General features: G+C 52.7%; 1 protein-coding gene across 5 annotated transcripts in view; it reads right to left on the bottom strand.

Annotated features, from left to right (window-relative positions):
- Window positions 1-9,123: 9,123 nt before the first annotated feature.
- Window positions 9,124-19,999, bottom strand: part of IGSF9B (immunoglobulin superfamily member 9B) — a 49,484-nt gene continuing 38,608 nt past the window's right edge. For 4 of the 5 annotated variants that reach the window (XM_027655526.1, XM_027655527.1, XM_027655528.1 and 1 more), the window contains one exon: window positions 9,124-19,922. In XM_027655526.1, the coding sequence (XP_027511327.1) occupies window positions 19,699-19,922 (224 nt within the window). In that variant the 3' untranslated portion in view covers window positions 9,124-19,698. The remainder of the gene's footprint in view (window positions 19,923-19,999) is intronic. The other variant, XR_003529704.1, reaches the window with a different exon arrangement.

The following is a 19,999-nucleotide window of genomic DNA, read 5'->3' as shown; positions in this document are numbered from 1 at the left end:
CAAATGCCACAAGGCTCTTGGTCCAGCCTGGATGAATCCCAGGCTCAGTGTCCAAAGCCCATTAAAAAAAATAAACCCATTAATGTACACTTGGTTTTGATATGGTTTGTGAGAGCTTCTCACTCCTCCAGTGGTCACCAGTTCCTGTTCCCCACTTGAGAGTCAAAGAGGGGCAAGGCAGAGATTCCCGGAGTTTTATTTCTCCCTTGGGGCAAAATAAAGCATCCTGGAGCTGCTTTACCACCTCATCCTGTGTGTGGACATTGGGATGGTTCCTCCATCCACCCTCTCCCCCAAAACCACCCCATGCAGAGCTTCATAAAACCTCCCCAAGAGGGTAAAAACCCAAAATAGATTCATTCTTTGTGGAATTTAGAAGTTATATTTGGAATTAAGCACAATAGAACCAAGATAATTACGTAGCCAAAACACCTATATATAAAAATATTTCCTATGAAATCTGCATATTAAAAGAATTCCCACGAGAAATCACACAAAGCAGCAAAAATTGGAGAGTGGAAACAAGTTTGTAAATAATGAATATGTATTAAAAAAATGAAATATATTCAAGTTAGAAAGTCGAGTAGTTGCTAGGCTGGTAAATATCAGCCTATAAAGAGCAAATTGCAGTGGAGCCAGAGTTTATTTAGTCTTATGTGAGGTTTTGTAAAGGCTCAGTCCAACCCACTCTACAGCTCCATAAATGGAGTTTTCCATTATTGTTTTGCAGATTAAAAAACACAGGCTGCTAGTTGAGGAAGGACATTAACCTCCTTTTTTATTACTTTTTATAAAGTGATATAACTGGGTTTATTATATTTTCAGATTTCAATGAAATGAGCAGTTTGACTGGGATTTACACATTCCCTCTGAGGCACTGGAAACTTTGCAGTGTTGTTACAGGGTATGAGACCCCAGCACCGAAAAAAAGAGTCAGAATGAGTGTAGATTGTGTCTTTATCCATATTTGTCAAAAAAATCAGGAGCACAGCCCCACAGAAAGGTTGGAAAACCAACATACACATGCAAGAAAACATGTCTGGAATAAATTAAAGAGCGATGCAAATCCTGCCTGGAATCACCATTTGGAAAGGCAAACTAAAAATGATGTTTCTTGACAGTAGGAGCTGAAAACACATCCCCACCTCGAATTAATTTTGGATTCACTGCCTTCCCAACAGGAATCCTATTCCCCAGAGTCACACTGCATCCCTGACCATGTTACCAGCTACAGCCCCGTCCCACAAGGGAGCAAAACCCACCTTTCACCAGAAACACCCAGTCCCACCCCATTCCCAGGAAGAAATATCTCCATTATACAACTCATCAAGCCATAAGGTTTGCTAAAAACAAGGAGGAGAAAGGAGGAGAAAGGAATACATACATATATTTTAAATTACACAAGTTTGAAGCTATTTTATCAGGCCAAGCAGGAGCAACAGCCCCACCTGAGCCAAGCTTTGCCCAAAGAAACACTTCCCAAAAGCTCTTATCTTGCCAAAATCCCACAGATCTGAGCAGAATCACCACAGCAACAAGAAGCAGGACCCCCTCAGGCACAGCCATACCTAAGAGGATCCACCCAAGTGTGCCTAATAAAGCTGAGGAGGAACTTCCCTCCCTGTTCCCCATCACAGCTGATTAGTGTGAACCACTAATGAACTCTGCCAGCAGCTGCATTGCCACTGGATTGATTCCACTCTGCCTTCTGCTGCACTGGGAATGGTGATAGTTCAGCCCCCCCCAAATCCTACTTGGGGAGAGGACAGGAAAAAAGCAGAGCCTCACCCCAACAGAGGGAGGAGAGCAGTGGGGTGCAGGATCTGGGGAAGATTTTCCCCCTTCCATCAGCTCAACACACCTCCCACATTCCAAAGTCTGCCCAAGCCCTAATCCCACTCTGTTTCACCCCAAAACACAGAGCCTTTGGGGCCACAGAGAATAAAGGGACGTGGTCTGGGATATTGCCGCAGTCCAGGGGTCTCATGAGGGGATAGAGAACCAGGAGGTGAAGCACACAGGTGTCACCAGCCATGAGAGATCCCAGTGCAGCCTCTGCTCTCAGATCCAAGGATTTCACGGGTGTGGTCAGAGCCTGGGTACATCCTGCTGTGTCACCCCAGCTGCAGGCACAGCACCATGTCTCCTGGGGGGATTTGGGGCTGAGAGCTGATCCCAAAATCTCCCCTCTGACCCCAGGGCTTTGAAATGACCTTGGTTTAATAAAAGCAAAGAGGTCTGAGCATCCAGAGCCCTGAAACAGGGAGGGAGTGAGGTGGGAAGAAAGTTTCACGGGGCCGGCACATACTTATTGATTGCATTTGAAATAAAATATTACAGCTAGCATAGGAATGAATCACAGAATCATAGAATGGTTTGTGTTGGAAAGGACCTTAAAGATCATCTCATTCCACCCCCTCCCATGGGCAGGGACACCTTCCACTAGCCCAGGTTGCTCCAAGCCCCATCCAACCTGGCCTTGGACACTTCCAGGGATGGGGCAGCCACAGCTTCTCTGGGCAACCTGTGCCAGGGCCTCCCCACCCTCACAGGGAAGAATTTTTTCCTAACATCTAATCTAATCCTACTGTCTCTCAGTGGGAAGCCATCCCCCCTTGTGCTGTCCCTCCAGGCTCTTGTAAATAGTCTCTCTCCAAGGAATCTTTCTTGCAGGCTCCCTTCAGGCACTGGGAGGCCACAATCTGGTCACCCTGAAGTCTTCTCTTCTCTAGGCTGAACAATCCCAGCTCTTTCAGCCTTTCCTCACAGCAGAGCTGCTCCATCCCTCTGACCATCTTGGTGGCTTCCTGCGGACTCTCTCCAACAGCTCCACGTCCTCCCTGTGCTGGAGACAACAACACTGCAGGGAGGGTCTCACCAGAGTGGAGGGGGCAGAACTTCATGCGTGGAGAGGGGCTGGTTCCTCCCGGGGGCCTCTGGTAGCACCAGGCAGAAGAAACAGCAGCTCTGGTGGGAGCAGTGACACCAGCACAGGCACGTGTGGCAGTGGAACACCAGGGAGCCGAGGCCTCCTCGTGCCATGGTGGGACCCAGCCCGTCCTGCCACTGCTCCTCGAGCTGCTGCCGGCGAACGTGAGGGCAGATCTGATATCCATAAATCAACATATTACTCATTTTCGAGCATTGCAGTCTGACAGCTGTTACATGAGCACATTGTTAGGAGCTGTCAGGCGCTGATACATAGTGCCTTTTACAACATATGTTGACTTTTATCTAATGTTGTTCCATAATTAGCCCCAGGGAGCAGGAATCTGGGCAGCCGGCTGGCTGTGTGATCTCAGTTAACCTTTCCTGCCGGGGGGAAAAGGGCAGAGCCGGGAGGGCTGTGAGCTGGGGATGCTCCAGTGGATCAGGAGGAAGCAGGCAGAGCATGGATGTGAGCAGTACCCACAGCCCAGCACCTGGGGACAGAGCTGGTCTGCTCCCCTGCAGGGTCCCTGAGCCTTTGGAGCCATTATGAGAGGTAAGATAAAGCCCCGAGGGATCTGGGAGCTTCCCTGAATTTCAAGCTCAAACCAAGGTAGTGGCCCTGGGGGTCTGGATGGAGGAGGGGACTGAGGGGTACTTCTCCCTATGCACGGATGGAGATGGAAGGCAGGGATGATTTACTGACCAGGATGGGAGATAAATGAAGGAGCAGATGGTGGAGTTAATGAGTGGAAAGGGTAGATGGATGGACAAAGAGACAATGGAGACAATGTGAAAATGGATGGTTGCGCTCCTACCCAGATGAGGACAAATGTTCTGATGTGTCCTCACAGCCTGGCTCCTGTTTAGGAGCCTGTGATGATTCCCATCAAGACCAGCTCTTGGTCACCGTCCCTCTCACCACTAGGGTCCAGGTCACCCTTCATGAGCACTTTTGCTGTCACCAAAAATTATTCCCCTCTCTCTTTGAAACATTCCCAGGCTCCTGCTCCACCAAAACAAGCAGCAGAGTACTCAGGACATGTTGGTCCCTATAAAACAGCTCAGCTTTGTGGAGAAACCCAGTGGGATGATGTCTGTGGGGAGGGGACACTGTCCCACTGCAGCCCCCCGGGCACCTGGGCTGTCTTCCCTCCCTCACTGCAGCTGCTTAAGCTTGAAAAAACAGGAGAGGGAAAATAAATCAATAAGACACAAAGATAAATATGCTTTCCAGCGCTCACATCTTGCAGCCGACTCCTCTGGACCTGCTGTGGTGGCTGCATAATTCATGAACTCACCACTCATATGCAAATGGGGTGGCTCCTGCCAGGCTGGCCCAGACACACCCGGCTCTCTCCCACCACTCCTCGACTACCCCCAGTGCTCCCAGTTACCTCCCACCACTCCCAGTATCCCTCTTTGACTCCCCCCAGTGCTCCCACTTCCCTCTAACCACTTCCAGTATCTCTTCTTGACTCCAAAATGCAATATAGACGAAGATTCCTCCCAGAGAAAAGGTGCCAGGTCAGATAGGTCCTGCTGCCCACGGAGTGCCCTGGGCAGCCCATCATCTGCACCCGAGACACCCAGGCTATGGGCTTGCTCTCCCGGGGAAAGGGCTGTAAATCCCTTGCAGGAGCCCAGCACCCAAATTGCAAGTCCACCTCCCAAAATTGACCACGGCTTCAGAAAAAAACCTCCCAGGGCTCCAGTAAATAAGTCAGTTTAAAGTTAGAGGTCAGCCTGCTTTAGTAGGGAGCCGTGCTCTGCTAACAGCAAGCCTGGTGTGCCTGGAGAGGGGAATTTGTGGGGTATTTGTGGTAGCTCAGAGCTGTGGGATGGCTCTGCTCACCCAGGAGCAAACACTGTTCTTCGTTATGGCTGCGAATAATGGGTGTTATATAAATCAACACCAGCTTCTCAGATGGAAAAGTACTTTATTAGTCATTTTAGCAGCACAGCATCATCAAGGGCTTGCTTCAGGCAGTGTATAAAAGGCATGGAGCTGGCCCGGGACGCTGTGGGTGGTGGTACCCACCTTGCCCAGCTCCCAGCTGAGATTCTGCCCCTGCCAGGGGCTGCCAACAGCCTTCCCTGGCTCCTGCCTCCTGCTGTGTCCCTTCCTCCTTCATCCCAACAGCAGTGCTCCCCAGGAGTGGCTGCTTTTCCCAGATAAATGGCTTAATTAGCTTTTTATTGACTCAAGTGAGCACACTCCTCGGGCAGCGGCTGGGAGAGGAGAGGAAATGTCCCAGGGAGCACATCCTGCATCCCAGGCTGGAGGGATAAAAAAGTCTTTGCCCCATGGAGTCACAGGTTGGATGAGAAAAAGCAGATCCAGCCACAGGAGGGGTTTCTGGTCCCTGCATGAGCACCCATGTGAGCATCCCTTGAGTGAATTCCACCCTGTATTCCCTATGGGAAAAGAAACACACAGAGGGTGGGAATGCGGCAGGAGGACAAATCCAAGGTGGGAGAAATAATAATAATAATAACAATAACAATAATAATAATAATAATAATAATAAAGCACCTGCTGAACAGCAACGCTGGAAATCAAAGCACGAACACCAAATATGTCTGCAAGACGCAGGGAAAATTTTTTAATTTTGGAAACTGGCAAAAAGATTTGAGATAGCTGGAGAACAATCAGTGCTTCCCTTTGTGCCTGGAGGGACTGACAAACTTTGCATAAACAATTTTCCTTCCCTCTGATGTGGAAAGGCTGCCACGGAGCAGTGGGAGAGGCCAGAACCGGTCCCTACTGACTTGAAGAAAGCCAAGCCCAAAAAGATTCCCTGAAAAATGACATTAATGGCCCAAGAGCAGCGGGATGGGGGTAAGACTATGGGAGAGGGGGCAGCAGCGTCTCTGATTTCTGGTCCAGGGACCCTGAGCTGCTTCCTAATCGTGAGCCCTCAACCTGGCCACCCTGATCCTGTTGGAAAAGATGTTTCTCTGCCAGGTTAAATGCCAAAACAGGGTGGGGGGAGATTAAAAATCATCCCCTTCCCCAGGCAAGCCCTCCCAGACCACATCATCCCAAGATGTGCTCTGGCACAGGAATATTAATATGATGGAGGATGCTGTCCACCTCAGCCAGGCACCAGCTCCAGCACAGCAGAGAGATACCAGGAGCTCAGTTTGTGTTTGCCTGAGCCAAGGAGAAAATCTAATTAAACATGGCATCAGGGCTTGGAGGAGCTGGGGATGGGGCAGGAATATAAAGCACGGCCGCTTCCCGCAGATCAGAGGGCAATATTAATAAACCCACGGAGGGGGACTGCAGGATCAGCTGGTAATATTGATAAATGTAAAGCAAAGACAAAGCAGCCGGGGAATATTGGATGGTAAAGCTGATAAAAAGACAAGTGGGGACAGCCAGCCCTGCTGTCCTGGAGGAGGGAGCCTTGCAGCCACCTTCATGCTTCCCAGGCAGGGGATGGCACAGAGCACCCCAAAGAGGGGGGAATTTGGGCCTGTGGGCTGTTACCCCTATTAATGTGCCCCCAAACTTGCAGCCCCCAGAGCAGCACGGCTGCCCTGCACATCCCAGAGCCAGGTCTCAGCAGAGAGGAGGCCCAGGCACAGGATCTCCATCCAGCTGGGAGCTTGGGATGCACTGGGGATGGGGAGCAGGGACAGCAATGGCCAGGGGCTGTGTGGGAGAGCAAAGCAGGGCGAGCTGGGAGCACAGAGCACTGGAGATGCTCCCTGCTTGCTCCATCAGCCACAGGGATGTGTGTGGAGGCAGCAGGGATGGGGCTGAAGGTGGAGCAGGGGGCAGGAGGAGTACGTGGGGGGTGACACAACCTCTGCAGCTCTTCCCTGTTACCTGCAGCCTTTCATCTCGAGATGGAAGTTTGTTTTCTTCTCTTCCACCCTCGGTGCAGTGACCTTGAGTGTCCCTGAAGCCCCTCTCGCAGGGATCACTCTCCCACGGCCGTGCACCCACCGGTCCCTCCCCTCTGCCACTGGTCCCTCCCCTCTGCCACTGGTCCCTCCCCTCTGCCAGCAGCACGTCGAGCCAGGGCATCGAAAAGAGCCACTGAGTGCGTTTTAAATAAAAGATCACGTCTTTCCAAGCTATTGGAGTGATGATTTAAACATGAAGTCAAAGCCAGTAATGGTGTTGTCAGAGCCGTGGCGGTAAATCCAATCAATAATTCACTGATAGCAGGAATGGTGGCTCCAGCCAGACCTGCCTGCGGAGGGCACGGAGCTTCCCCCTGGAGCAGGAGGTCCATCCCCTCAGGTCACTGCCACCTCCTGTCTCCCTGCCAGCACCACCCACCCTGGCAGCAGAGGTTTGGCCCCCCCTGGGGATGGGAAAGAGTCAGGAGCCAGATCCAGAGCCCCACAGGAGGGGAATGGTGCCTGGCTCCAGGGGGTGGGAGGTGAAACGAATTTCTTACCTGGGGATGGATGTTCAAAACGCTGGAAACACCTTGGCTGGGTGATGGCAGCTCAAGTTTTCCTCTCAGCTCTTGTGCCCTTTGAGAGAGGCCAAATCAGTCCCAGCTGTTCTTGTGAGGCTTAAAAACACTGACAAGGGACCCTGCCCCAGGCCATCAGCACAGCTGGGTTGCCCACCTGCCACAGGGTTACCGGGAGTGCCTCATTCTGTGACACCCTGCCCCTCCAGCCCATGACCCACATGCCCCTGGATGAGCTCCTGCAGCATCATTTACCTGCACAAACACCTCAGTCACAGCCCAACCACCTCTTTTTGCCCTCCTGTTCCCTCTAACACAGCAGAGATCAGTTCTCCTGTAACACAGGATCCAGATGGGGGGACCTGGATCCCCACTTCATCCCTCCTCCTTCCCACAGGGCTTCACCAAGACTGGAGCAAAGCTGAGTGGCAACACCTAAATGACTCCCAAGCATCTGCCTGTGCTGGGCTCAGGGTGTTGTGGCACCCACAGCAGGATGGTCCCTGATACCTGCACAGAGGTGTGCAAGGTCCATGTGGGAATACCCAGGGCAAGCTGGGGCTGCCCTGGGCACAGTTTTGGGGAGCAGCCAGCAAGGGATGTGCAAGTGGCCTTTGTGTGCATCTCTGCTCCCCCCTGGGGAGGAGTTTAATTGGGAAGTCCTGGAGCTGGTGCTCAAAGATGCTGCACAGCCCTGAGCCACATCCCCAACACACTGAGGGGTGTGAGGGCAGTACAGCTCCCCAGAGAGCAGCCAGCCCCTAAAAACATTGCAGGGAGCCCGGGGGGGACTCGGTGGACACCCCGGCACTGGGGGGCAGCTCAAGGACAAGCAGGAGGCCAGACAGACAGAAGCAGCCCCTCCATCCCGGCCCTGTGGGCGGATACACAGAGGACAGAGGTGCTGGAGGTGGTCGAGGCAGCCTCTTCTTCCATCCTCATCACCAGCACCGGGAGCTGCCGAGCCGGCACTGCCACCTCGTGGCACGGCCACTGGCGAGGCTGGGACATCGTGGCACCACACACTGCACAGTCCCGGACATGCTCCATTGCTTGGCAGAGCCTTTATTACCAGAGGAGCTGCTGTCGCCTGAATCAGTGCCAAAAAATGGCAAAACACTCCAAAGGCAGCAGGCAAAGGGGAGGGAAGAGCGGGTCAGCCTGGCTAGAGGAGGGGGATGAGAAAGGGAAGCTGTAGCAGCAGGTGGGGTGGGATCCCTGGGCTCTGAGGGGACAGCATCACCCTGTCAGATGGGATTTGGGCTCTCTCACTTCCTAGTCCTTTCCCAAAAGCAGGATCTGAGCATCAGTGTCCATCTCGGTACCCATCTCAGCTTGGACATGCTGCAGATCCCAGTGGGAAGACACGATTTGGGGCACCCCACTGCACCCCATGGGATGCTCAGGACAAAGAAGAGCCCAGCATCCCAAGGGCAAAGCATCCCCCTCCAAAACACCTCTGAGGTAGCCTGCCCCCTCCCCTCAGCCCCTCCACCCAAATCAACAAGAGCGACAAGTCCTTTTATAGATATATTTTTTTTTTTAGCAAATGTTTATTTATATCAAAATACAAAACATTTCTGAAGCAGGGTAATGTTACATGAGGAGCAAGTTAATCGATTCCAAAACCCATCATTCTCCTACAGCATGGCTAGTTGTACGTAACATTGCAACACTGCCAGAATTTCTTATAGTGGGTACATTAAAATAATAATAATAAAAAAACCAAAACCAACCCAAAAAGTCAATCTATGAACATGCAATGTTACCGGCGATAAATTAAGTACTCAGCAGGCCTTAAAATCCCAACAGGCAGAGACCGAGGGACCAGCTACTCCCAGTAAGGCAGGGCTTCAAACTCTCATTTCTTCCAATTTTTTGTTGGCTTATTTAGCATTTACTCGTCAACTGACAACAGTCCAAGAGCCAAAAGGACCCAACTTTCTTGGCAGAGTGGGATTATTGCTTAGAGCTATCAAAGCAGCCCCAGCTCCCAGCCGGCCCCAGGGGGAGGGCAGGGAGAGGGCTCGCAGGGCAAGAGCCAGGGGTCTGCCTTGGCTAAGCGCTGCGGAGGTCGGGCTGATCTGGAAGATGTAAAATCCCCCCGGATGAGGGGGCTCAGTGGGTCGTTATCCCCTTGGAGACCAGCTCGGGAATGCCGGGAGGAGCGGGCAGCGCTCCCGGCGAGGTCTCGGTTCCCTGCCCAGGGCAGGATAGCACCCAGTCGGAAGGAGAGTTTGGGGTGAGGGACTCCCCACTCCGTGCCCCTCATCGCACACCTGGGGAGCGAGGCTGAAATTTGGCTTTCCCTCCCCGTGGCCCGGAGCAGCTCCGGGCCGTTCCCGGGGATGCCGATGCCGAGCACGCGGCCACCGGTCCCTCCTGCTGGCATTTACTGGCCCTGGAGAAGGCCCAGAGCAACAATACAGGTACAGAGAGATTATATAGAGCGCGGAATAAGTTTCATATAAGGCTTTGGTACAGCACCATCATGTCAGATTTATTTGTAAATCGTTTACAGAAAAAAAAAAAGCTTACTGAAAAAATAGTGTTTTGTTTCTCTTATTTTTTTTTATAATTTTTTATTATTATTATTATTATTATTATTTTCTTCTGAGGAACATACCTGAAAGTTCAAAAATTAACCCTCTAGTTGCCGTCTGGGCTCCCATCAAACGCTAGTGTTGCTGTGTGCAGTTCCAGAACGAAGTGACTCGATCCCAAATCCCACTCAGGTGTGACACAGCCCACCCCTTCTCACAGCAGTCACTAAAAAAATCAACACCACAGAGATTCGGCAGCTGATCGCTACTCACTGTTTAGTAAAAATTAAAAAAGGATTTAAAAAAAAAAAAAGAAACAAAACAAAAACCTTAACAAAAATTAAAAAAGAAACTAAAAAAAAAATAAAAAATTAAGTCACGACAACGAACGTTATGGAACCAGCGGTACTAAAGTTTCTTTTATTGTTATTGTTATTAAAAAAAGTCAGTTCCACTGGTTACCATTGAAACAGCACCAAAGAGCACCCTAACGTGTGTTATACATCGTAATACTCGACATTCAAGAGATGGAAACGAGGTTGGATGGTCTAGTCTTTATATCCAGAGGCAAGAAATTCTTCTTAAAAAGAGGAAAAAGTTGTCCCACGCAACCAGACCCCTGTTGGGTCCGGAAGAAAATCCCGCCTTAGGGGAAAACACTATGGAGTTAGGAGGGAATTAAATCAAGAGCTACCTGTGGAGGTCTACGAGGGTTCAGAGAGTCTACAAACCTATTAAAAGGGGATTAAAAAGTCTGGGCTCCCCCGGAGAGCCAGGGATGCTCCCATGGGAGAGCTGGAGATGCTCCCGGGGGGATCTGGGGATGCCCCCTGGGTGATCCAGGGATGCTCCCCTAGGAGCTGGCAAGAAGGTGTGACCTCCAAATGCCCAAAGGATGGCTCGGGAACCTTACGGCAATGTAGGCATTTCCAGGAGGATTTCTACAGGGCTTTCCCACACGGGAATGCCAAGGGGCTGGAGCCTGCACAGCCGTATGGAAGGTCCTGCACCCCCTGGGTCCTCGGGAGCATCCCCTGCCTGCTCTCTGCCAGCCCCGCAGAGGGGAAAAAAGGGAAGTTTGGCCTTAAAGTGCATCTGGGAGGGCGGGGAGCGTGTGCCGGCATCTCCCACCGAGCCAAAACCTCCCCGAGCGCAGACGGGCGCTTCCCAGCGCTCCCGCCGGCCGAGCGGGAAGAGCCTGGGAGGGGGCGGGAAGCAAACACCCCCCCCCGGGAAAAGCGAGCTCCTGCCAGATGCGCGCGGCTGCGGCGGATGGAGGCAGCGGGGATGCGGGAACAACCAAACCAAACCAAACCAAACCAAACCAAACCGCGGGAAGCAGGACGATGCTGTGGGCGCGGCCGAGAGGGAGGGAGGGGCGGAGCAGCTCTTGATGTGTCTGTTTGGCATCCAGAGGGTTAACGCTACTGTGGAAAGTGTGCTTTGTAAACATTTATATCTTTCCTTTTTTCCTGTTTTTTTTCTGTAAGTGATTCCAGGGGAGATGGGGAAAGGAGAAAGCTGCCCGCCCCCCCCTGCCCACCCCCGGCAATACCCCAAAGCCCCACCGGGGGGAGGGTGGGGGGGAAGTGCAGCCCCCCCAGCCCGGACACCGACCGGTGAGAAATCTCATCCCTTCTCTTTCTCCTTACATCCTTTTTTTTTTTTTTTTTTTAAACATATAAAATACTCACTTATGTATTTACCGCTAATAAATGCAAGTTAGTCCCACCAAACATGCTTTGCTTCGATATCAAGAATTGGTGCTGAACAAATCTTGGCTTGATATTAGAAACATCCCCCCCCAACCCTCCCCAACCCGACAAAGAAGACAGAAATATAATGGAAAATACAGGTGACACCTACGGAGGACACGGTGCCGCTGTGAGGGGCCAGCTCCCGGGATTACATTCGTGCCTCAGCCTGGCAGGACATGGCATGACCACGGTGAGGGACCTCTGCCTGGCTCTGGAGGGGTGGAAGCACTCGGGGGCTGTGCCACCATCCCCTCGGGGACATCTGAGCCCAAAAAACAGCATCTGCATTCTCCCAGAGCCAAGGATTGTGGGACACAGCCCGAGGGGTAACCACTGCCCAAAGCCAATCCCCAAATCCTGCCCCAGCGAAGGCAGAGGGGGTGGTTTGCTGCTCCCTGGCATTGCTCAGTCCCAAAACTGGCTCCTCATCCCCCCGCCACCCACGGGCACACAGGGAAGGGGGTCCGGCGGGTCCTTGCAGGAAAAGCCCCAAGTATCCCCAGCACATTCCTCACCACTGGGACAGGGAGAGCCTCATATCCCACCCATCCGGGCAGGGAGAGCCCCCATCCCACCCCAGTGTGTACCAGCAGCCTCCCCAGCACCAGCAAACCCCGATGGCCAGAGTGACTCTGTTTGGTGGAGAGGTATTGACCTGCCTACAGAGAAGGTTCCCTGCTCCAGCCGCGTGTGGGGACCCACTGTGGCCACCTGGGTGGCTCTGAGGGGCTCCACAAACCACAGGAGGGTTTCAGGAACCCTCAGGATTTATGAGGACAGCGAGGATGGGTGGCCAACAGCGCCCAGTGAGGCAGTGGTGTGGGGACCCCATCCCACAGTGTGTCCCCCATCCTGTGCCACCCCCCAGCTCACAGCCCGGCCTCATCCTTCCCGCTGCGAGCAGCGTCCCCGGAGCTGAAATTTGTCTTTTTTCTCCAGAAAGAAAAGCCCTGGGTGGAAACACCACCCCCTCACTGTGGCCCTGGGCAAGCTGGCAGCGGGCCCAGGTTTCCCCATCCCGGGACTTTTTCCCTTTTCAGTTATTTTTCCCTATTGAAACAGCAACGTGACAGCAAACAGTGGCGATGCCGGAGCCGGCGGATCCCCCGGAGCCCCACGAGCCCCCCAGCCTCGCCCAGCCCTCCTCTCCCTCGCCACCGTATTGCTCAAACAGCACTAGGCATGGATACAAAAATAAAACAGCTATGTGACTTAGATATATATAATTTTTATATATATATATATATTTGTATATATATTTTTGCCTATTTATAGGTGGATGGAGAAGCAGAGAAGCTGAAGCGCAATATAATGTAAAAATACTCGCTCTGCTCCCGCTGTTGAGACTCTCCCCCCCCCACCTCTGACAGCCTCTCTCATGCTGCACAGAAGTTTCTGACACCTATTACTAAGGAATTATTTTAAATATTTATTCTCCCCCCCCTTCTAAAATAGAAAGTAAATATATATTTGTTTAATTTTATATACAATGCGGTTTCGATACACCAATATCGTTTCTTTAGATAGAGATACTGGGGCTCATTTCTCAAGGTTTTGGTTTTTTTTTTTAATTTTATTTTAATATAAGTGCTGGGGGGGGAGTGGGGGGATATTAGAGGAGCTTTCAGTCCTGGGAAGATGGGCACCCCCTTTTGCAGCCCTCTTGGTCCCCTGCAGCCTCAGGAGGATAAGAATAAAAGTCCCCCTGGGAGAGAAAGTGTCATTTTGATGGTAAAGCCAAAATCTGGGTAAACTCTCCTCCCTGGGGGATGCCAGTTTCCCACCCCACTGCAACCAGTATAAAAATCCTTAGCTACCACTACAGTACATGCTTTCTGCACCTGAACCCCCCAAACCTGGACCAGCCTATCTGCCCCCCCTTTCTCTTGCCCACCCCCTCCCCAGGTACGGTCCTTCCTCCATCCATGCACGTATCAAAAGTCAGCCAGAGCCCTGGGATTGGGGATGTCCTGAGGTCACCCAGCACGGCCAGGAAGATGCCTATGCCACACAATGACGGGGAACACACAGCTCAGGCAGCACAAACCTGCCAGGTCAAAACCACAGAAATGGGGAAAATGGGGAAAAACAGCACTGGGCAGCTCCCTCTTCATCCCAGACACCAGGGGAGGGGAACAGGCTCCCATCTCCGGCCCATTCCCAGCACCAGCATCCAGTCCTTCCCACATGGGGATGTACCAACTGATAGGAATTAAGTGCAATATTGAGTTTCTTCTTCAGCTGGCACCAGCATTGCCAAATCTGGATGCTGCTTCCCAACCCTCAGTTCCTGGATCGTGCATTCCTGCATCTCCAGCAGGAACAAGTGTGCTTCCCACCTCTCCTCCCTAGCAAACACAGGCAGAGGGGAGTCCAGATACACAGAAACAGGGAAAAAATAAAACACAAAATTAAGCTGAAGGGGGGAAATGGGAGTAAACATCCTGTTTCCTTTAAGGGTTACACTGTGCCCAGACAGCACAGGGATGGGCTCCTGGAGCGTGGTGGGAATACAGCCTGAATTTGGCTGCCCCCGACCCCAGAACTGGCTCTGGCATCACTGATGACCAAATCCCCTCTCTGCCTCAGATCCTCAAAGTCCTGCTAATGAGGTTTAAAACAAAGACGCTGTGAAGAACATCTTGTCCCTCCACGGAGTCACTGCTGGGGCCGGCTGGCACAGCCGGCGCCGCGTTCCTCAGCTCAGGGGACAAATTTAGCTGTACCCCTGTCTCATCCCTTCTGACTCACGCTTTTCTGGGAAGAACAGATGCAAAGCAAAATGCTTTCACATGAGTAACCGGAGAGCAGCATCTAGAGGGACTTGAGGGAAAGGTTTCTGCGTGGTGCAGCTTTTTCTTTAAACGATGGCACCAGAGATGAGGCAACATTACGTCCCCCTCCCATGCCACGTCCCATGTCACGCCCCACGCACGTCGGACACGCAGAGGAGAGGACCTGTCCCTCCTGCTTCTCAATGTCACGGCCCAGGGGTGAGTCACAGACAATGAACAAAGCAAAAATAAAAAATGGGGGGGGAGATAATGAGGGAAAAAAAGCAATTTGCTGTGTGCGGCAGGTCACGCCTGCAGCGTGCCTCTCCATTCCCAAATTCCCCTCGGGCTCCAGCTGCTCCCAGCCCCTTCCCTGCTTTGCCCATCCCAATAATCCCCCTTTCAGCACAGCTCTTAACTCTCCCCTAGAGACACACATACCCCTGACATGCAAATCTACTGAATTCTGCAAACCTATCTACCTTTGTCCTACGCTTCTCTATCTATTTATATCTCATATATACAGTGCATTTTACTCCACTTCCTTGAAAAGATTTCCTTCCACAAAAAAGCATCGACTCCGCCAGCCCGGGGCCGCAGTGAGCCCACGTGGGACATGTGGAAATCCCTGAAGGTCCAGCCTCATGGAAAAATACCCCCAGACAAGAGCTACAGCTGAAACCAACCCGAAACTCTGAGAACTCCCAAATCTACGTCACTGCCTGAAGCAGGAGGAGAAACCAAAATGCCAGGAGGGTTTTGTCCTGATACAGGCTGCAAGGTGTGAGCAGCAGTAAGTCACGAACATGTGTCGTGCCCGGATGCCATGAGACATGACTAAGCCCTGCTGGGACCGTGCCTGGGCTGCTGAGCCCAAACTCAGAGCCCACAACACCCCCAGAGGTGGGTACAGCAAATTATTATTCCTTTTATATTCCCTTTACCAAACACTGTCACCTCCAGACTTCCTCCAAAGCGGGTGGCACCGAGCCAGCTGACAAGGTGATAAACACCAGATCAACAGCCTGGAGCCCAGCAGTGCCCCAAATCATCCTCCAAGTCACAGGTGACCTGCACAGGGCAGCAGGAATGAGCATCCCCCTGGGAAAAGCATCACCTGCTCACAGAGACACCCCTCACCACCCTGGGGGCTCGTGGAGACCCCCCTGCTCAGGGGGGCAGACCACAAACCGTGCTGAGGTTCACACTGGGAAGAGACCCCAGGACCCTCCAGCTCCCCCCATCCTACAAACAAACCCACTGCTCCAAGTGCCTCTGGATGCAGTAAGTGGCAGGCACAGAAATGGGGCCCCACAAACTGGCCCTAAATGCTCCCCTTCCCCCCCACTTACAGTAACTTGCATTTTCCTTCATGTCAACACTGAGAAACTGAAACACTGCTGGGTTTGCACGGCAAAGTCACCTCAAAAACACGTGGGTGAAAGCTCAGCAAGTCCTGCTGGAAAAGCAGGCAAAGCGCTTTCCCTGCCCTTTTTCCCTGACTGCACAGGGACACACAGGTTTTATTGGAGAGGCTGCAAGGGACGGCACACCACGACCACCCCCTCTTTCCAAGGGATCTCAGCAACACCCTATACCTACCTCTCCATGTCATCTCCCCCAGCTTGAGGTGCCCAAATCCTGCAGCCCCCACGGTGGCATGAAAACGGCACTGGAGCATCATCCCCACTGTGGCCACCTTGCAGGCAGAGGCACCAGCAAGGACCCCCCAAAACTGGGTTGGCACCCCTCCACTGACGCCTCAGAGGAGCCCAGGGACAAGTCTCCTTGTGATTCAGAGGCATTTTTTCACCGTGGTCCAGGATTTGCCAAGGGACCTAATGAGACATCGCATTCACAATGTGCAAGGAGGAATCGTACGGTTACTGATAAAGAAAGAGCCGTCTACCTCAGACCAGCTTATAAAATAAGAGAGTTTGGCCCAGGAAGATAAAAATCAAGATATATTTTGCAGCATGAAAGAAAAAAAAAAAAAATTAAAAAAAATGAAGCAGCAGCAGCAGCAGCTGTGTTTGCAAACCACCAAAGCGGCACGGAGTTCAAACGGGGATGAAATGGGGGAAGCGTTTGGCATCGTCTGACACGGCTTCGATGTCCCAGGTCCACGGGAGGAGAGAGGAGCGACCCCCTGGAGGGCATGGAAACCAGAGGGCTGGGAGAAGCGAGGAGGTTGCCAAAGCAAGAGGTGAGCCAGTCAGCCAAAGCACGGCCCGAGTCTATCGGAAGGTAACTCGGTCTAGCAGGGAAAGGAGTTAAGGATGGTTTTAGGGAGGAGCTGCTTCCATGAGGCGCCCGGGCGGGATTTCCCACTCCAGCAGCGTGGCAGGTACACGGCTGAAAGAGAGAGGGCTGCAGCTCCAGGCTCTAAAGGTCGAAGACCATGAAAAGCCCAGTGGCTCAAAACACCTGCAAAAGGAAAACAACTCTCAAAAGACTGACGCAGCAAGCCGGCACGCTCCGTCAACCTTCCCTGCACTCCAAGTCCTCTAGAGCTCCTTAAGACGGGATGGGGCACAGTCCCGAGGTAGCAACCTCAAGAGCCTGAAGACAGCGCCTTGCCCATCTGAACGGGCGTCATAAATAGTTTGGAAAGCACTCAAAGGAAAAAGCAACCCTCTGTTGGAGAGGCTGAGGCAACGAGAGCGAAAGGAAGAGCGAGTTGGCCACGGCACGGCCAGCACAAAGCCTCCACACCTCCCCCGGCCCCGATGGTCACCTGTCCGTGGGGAGCAGCCCAGCCCATCAGGAGCAGCCCAGCTGAAGTTACCAGCAAGCTGAAGTGAGCCAGGCAGAGTTTTCCCCGCTGCTGAGCGGGAGAATGGCATTTAAATCAATTCAGATCCGAGCGGATTCTAGGGAAAACCCTAAAAACACACTCAAATAAAAGAAATCCGCAGTCATACTGTTAGCAAAGTTGAATTCTCACTCTGAGAGTTGAGGTTCTTACGTCAGGTCACTCGTCACGTCAATAAAAGGCCCTGGTGCAGGCTGGAAAGAGAGGGACACTTCTGCCAGACCCTCCCTCCTTCCCGAGACAAACCTGCTGATGGTTTGAAGACCACCTACACAAAGTTGTTAAAGCTCAGAAATATCTCGTTATCGATTCAGAGGATTCATTGTCCAGTGGTTCAAACCTTACTGAGGGCCTGGAGATTGGAAAAGACGCGGTGCTCTGCTTTTGGTGGTCGAAGGTTCCCGAGCATCCTGCTGGGAGAGGAAGCACAACCTCTGAAACCAGGTGTTTTTTGGCAGAGCAATAGACAGGCTCCGACCTGAGAGCGTGGCGTGGTCGGAGTGCCGGATCACAACCCAGAGCTCACGTCTTTCTCCAAACATCTCAGCCCTTGGAGGTTCAACCAGCAGCAAGAGCAAAAACCAAGGCAAAGCAGAATTAAAGGCGAGATTGCAGAGAATCTCTTGGCAATTCTACCTGGGAATAAACAAAAGTTTCATATGCAAATAGAGAGCCTGGGGCAAAAACATGCCTGCAGGCTCTTCGGTTCTCCTGATGCTTTTTCTACAGCCTGAATCCACTCAAAGCAAGAATATCTACATGAAACACTCGGTGTTTTATTCCCAGGCAGGCTGGAGGGTTTAGCACTTTACCGCAGAGGAAGAACTGTGCAAACCTGGATACAGCGGTTGATTTTACCACTTCAAACTAAAAAGAAAACCAAAAAAAAAGCTCTAAATATTTTAAAGGTAGGGATTGCTTGGTATCAGCACTAAGCATTTATGTAGCACTTGCAGTCTGTAGGCCACCAAGTGCTTGTCCAAAGTGCTCAAATATGACTTATCCCCATTTTACAGATGGGAGAACTGAGGCACAGAGAGGTTAAGTGACTTGCCCAAGGCCACGCAGTCAGAGAGTGGAGGCAGAGCAGGAAAGCGAGCCCGGCTGTTCTCGGAGCGGGTTCCACCTTTCCTGCTAAAAAACAAACCAAAAAAAAAGGCCTGTGCAATCCAGAAAACCACCAGCCACCAAACCTACCCTAAGTACTTCGAAGAGGAAATACATTCTGGTGAAGAGTTAGAACAGCATTACCGAGGGGAACGGGGGGCAAAGGGAGGGACACGACCCCGGCGGGTGTCACAGCCGACACGGCCGGGCTGGAGCGGGAGAAAGGAAGGGGGGAACGGTGGAACCGGCAGGAACGTGTGTCAGGCTGACGCGAAACGCTGGGCTTAGCTTTGCGCGGCCGCTCCGAGGAGCCGTCCGTGTCCATCCGCAGAGCTGGGCACCTCCAGCCGCTCCCGCCCGGGCTCAGCACCTGCCGACGGCGGCTTTTGGGACCAACGCAGCCAAACCCCCTCCGCTCGCACGCCTGCGTCGCCCCGGTTCGCGGTTACGAGTCAAGATTAAGCATCACACACGGTAAGAAATCACATCACTGCACGGCACCGAAGGACATTTGCCTGCGATATACAGAGTGTCGGGAGGAATTAATCGCAACCACCCTCTTCAAAGCTGGCACGCACCGTACCTGGAGGGGGAAACGCCCTCGCGTGAGATCGGCCCCGCACCCGCGCGCTCGCACGGCGCCCAGGACGCGTCGCCGAGGCTCAAAAGCATTTGCACAGACAAAGGGTGACTTCTCACACCTCAGACTGATTGGAAGGCTCGGGGTCTTTCTGGCTTTTCCCTTTCAGAGATAGGTAAGGAAAGGTGTCACGCGTGGTTTTGCTGTTATCTTCACGTCAAAGGAGGCTGGGAAGGGGGAGGCGGGGAGATTTTCACAATTACAGCTTTCCTGGGATTATTTGGTCATGTTTTTTTATCATAATCAGATTCACGGGATTACCGGTTCCCGTCTGGGTTGTTAGGTTCTTGTCAATTAATTACACCCTGTGTCATTTAATTTCTTCCGGCGATTGAGGGCCAGCTGCTCAATCCCACACTTTCTCCCTAAACACGTGCCGCGGACGCAGATGTCAAAAGCTCTGTCTGTGCCTTTGAAGCCTAGATATCTTTCCCAAAACCGAGGTGCAACACCCCCCACCCTTCCCACCCCACCACCGAAGCTGTTTGGGGTGGGGGGAGAAGCGGATCCGAGGAGCACCCAGCCCAAAGCATCCTCCCCGTCTGCCCCAGGGTCCCCCCAGCTCGTCCCCGCCGCGAGCTGCCGAACCCCCCAGCAGAGGCGGCAGCATTGGGGTGTCCCCCCTCTCTCCCATCACCTCCATCCCCATCAGCTCCCTCCACTGCTCCTGTTCAACCTCCTGGGGCCGGCGCAGGCTAAAGCAGGGTGGCGTGCCCGCTGGTGTCATCGTGGTCCACGCTGTTGAGAATGGCTGTCTGGTCTTCGGGGAGCTGCCGGTGGCAGAGGTCGTCCTTCAGCGCCGAGAGCCGGGCGAAGGGGTCCTGACGAGGGTGTCTCTTCTTCTTGCGGAGGCAGACAGCTTCGTCAGGCGACAGTACCTGAGAGCTGGGAGGGTGCTGAACCTGGGAGGCAGAGCCGTCTGGGAAGGGGGGAGAGAAGGCAGATGGGACCGGAACCAGCAGCAGGGCAGAGCACTCTGCTTGCTGTAAAAGGGAG

Source organism: Corapipo altera, unplaced genomic scaffold, assembly GCF_003945725.1.
Source record: "Corapipo altera isolate COAL_440 unplaced genomic scaffold, ASM394572v1 71, whole genome shotgun sequence".
Taxonomy (NCBI): Eukaryota; Metazoa; Chordata; class Aves; order Passeriformes; family Pipridae; genus Corapipo; species Corapipo altera.
Note: the sequence above shows the minus strand (reverse complement) of the source record. Positions and strands in the feature narration are given on the sequence as shown.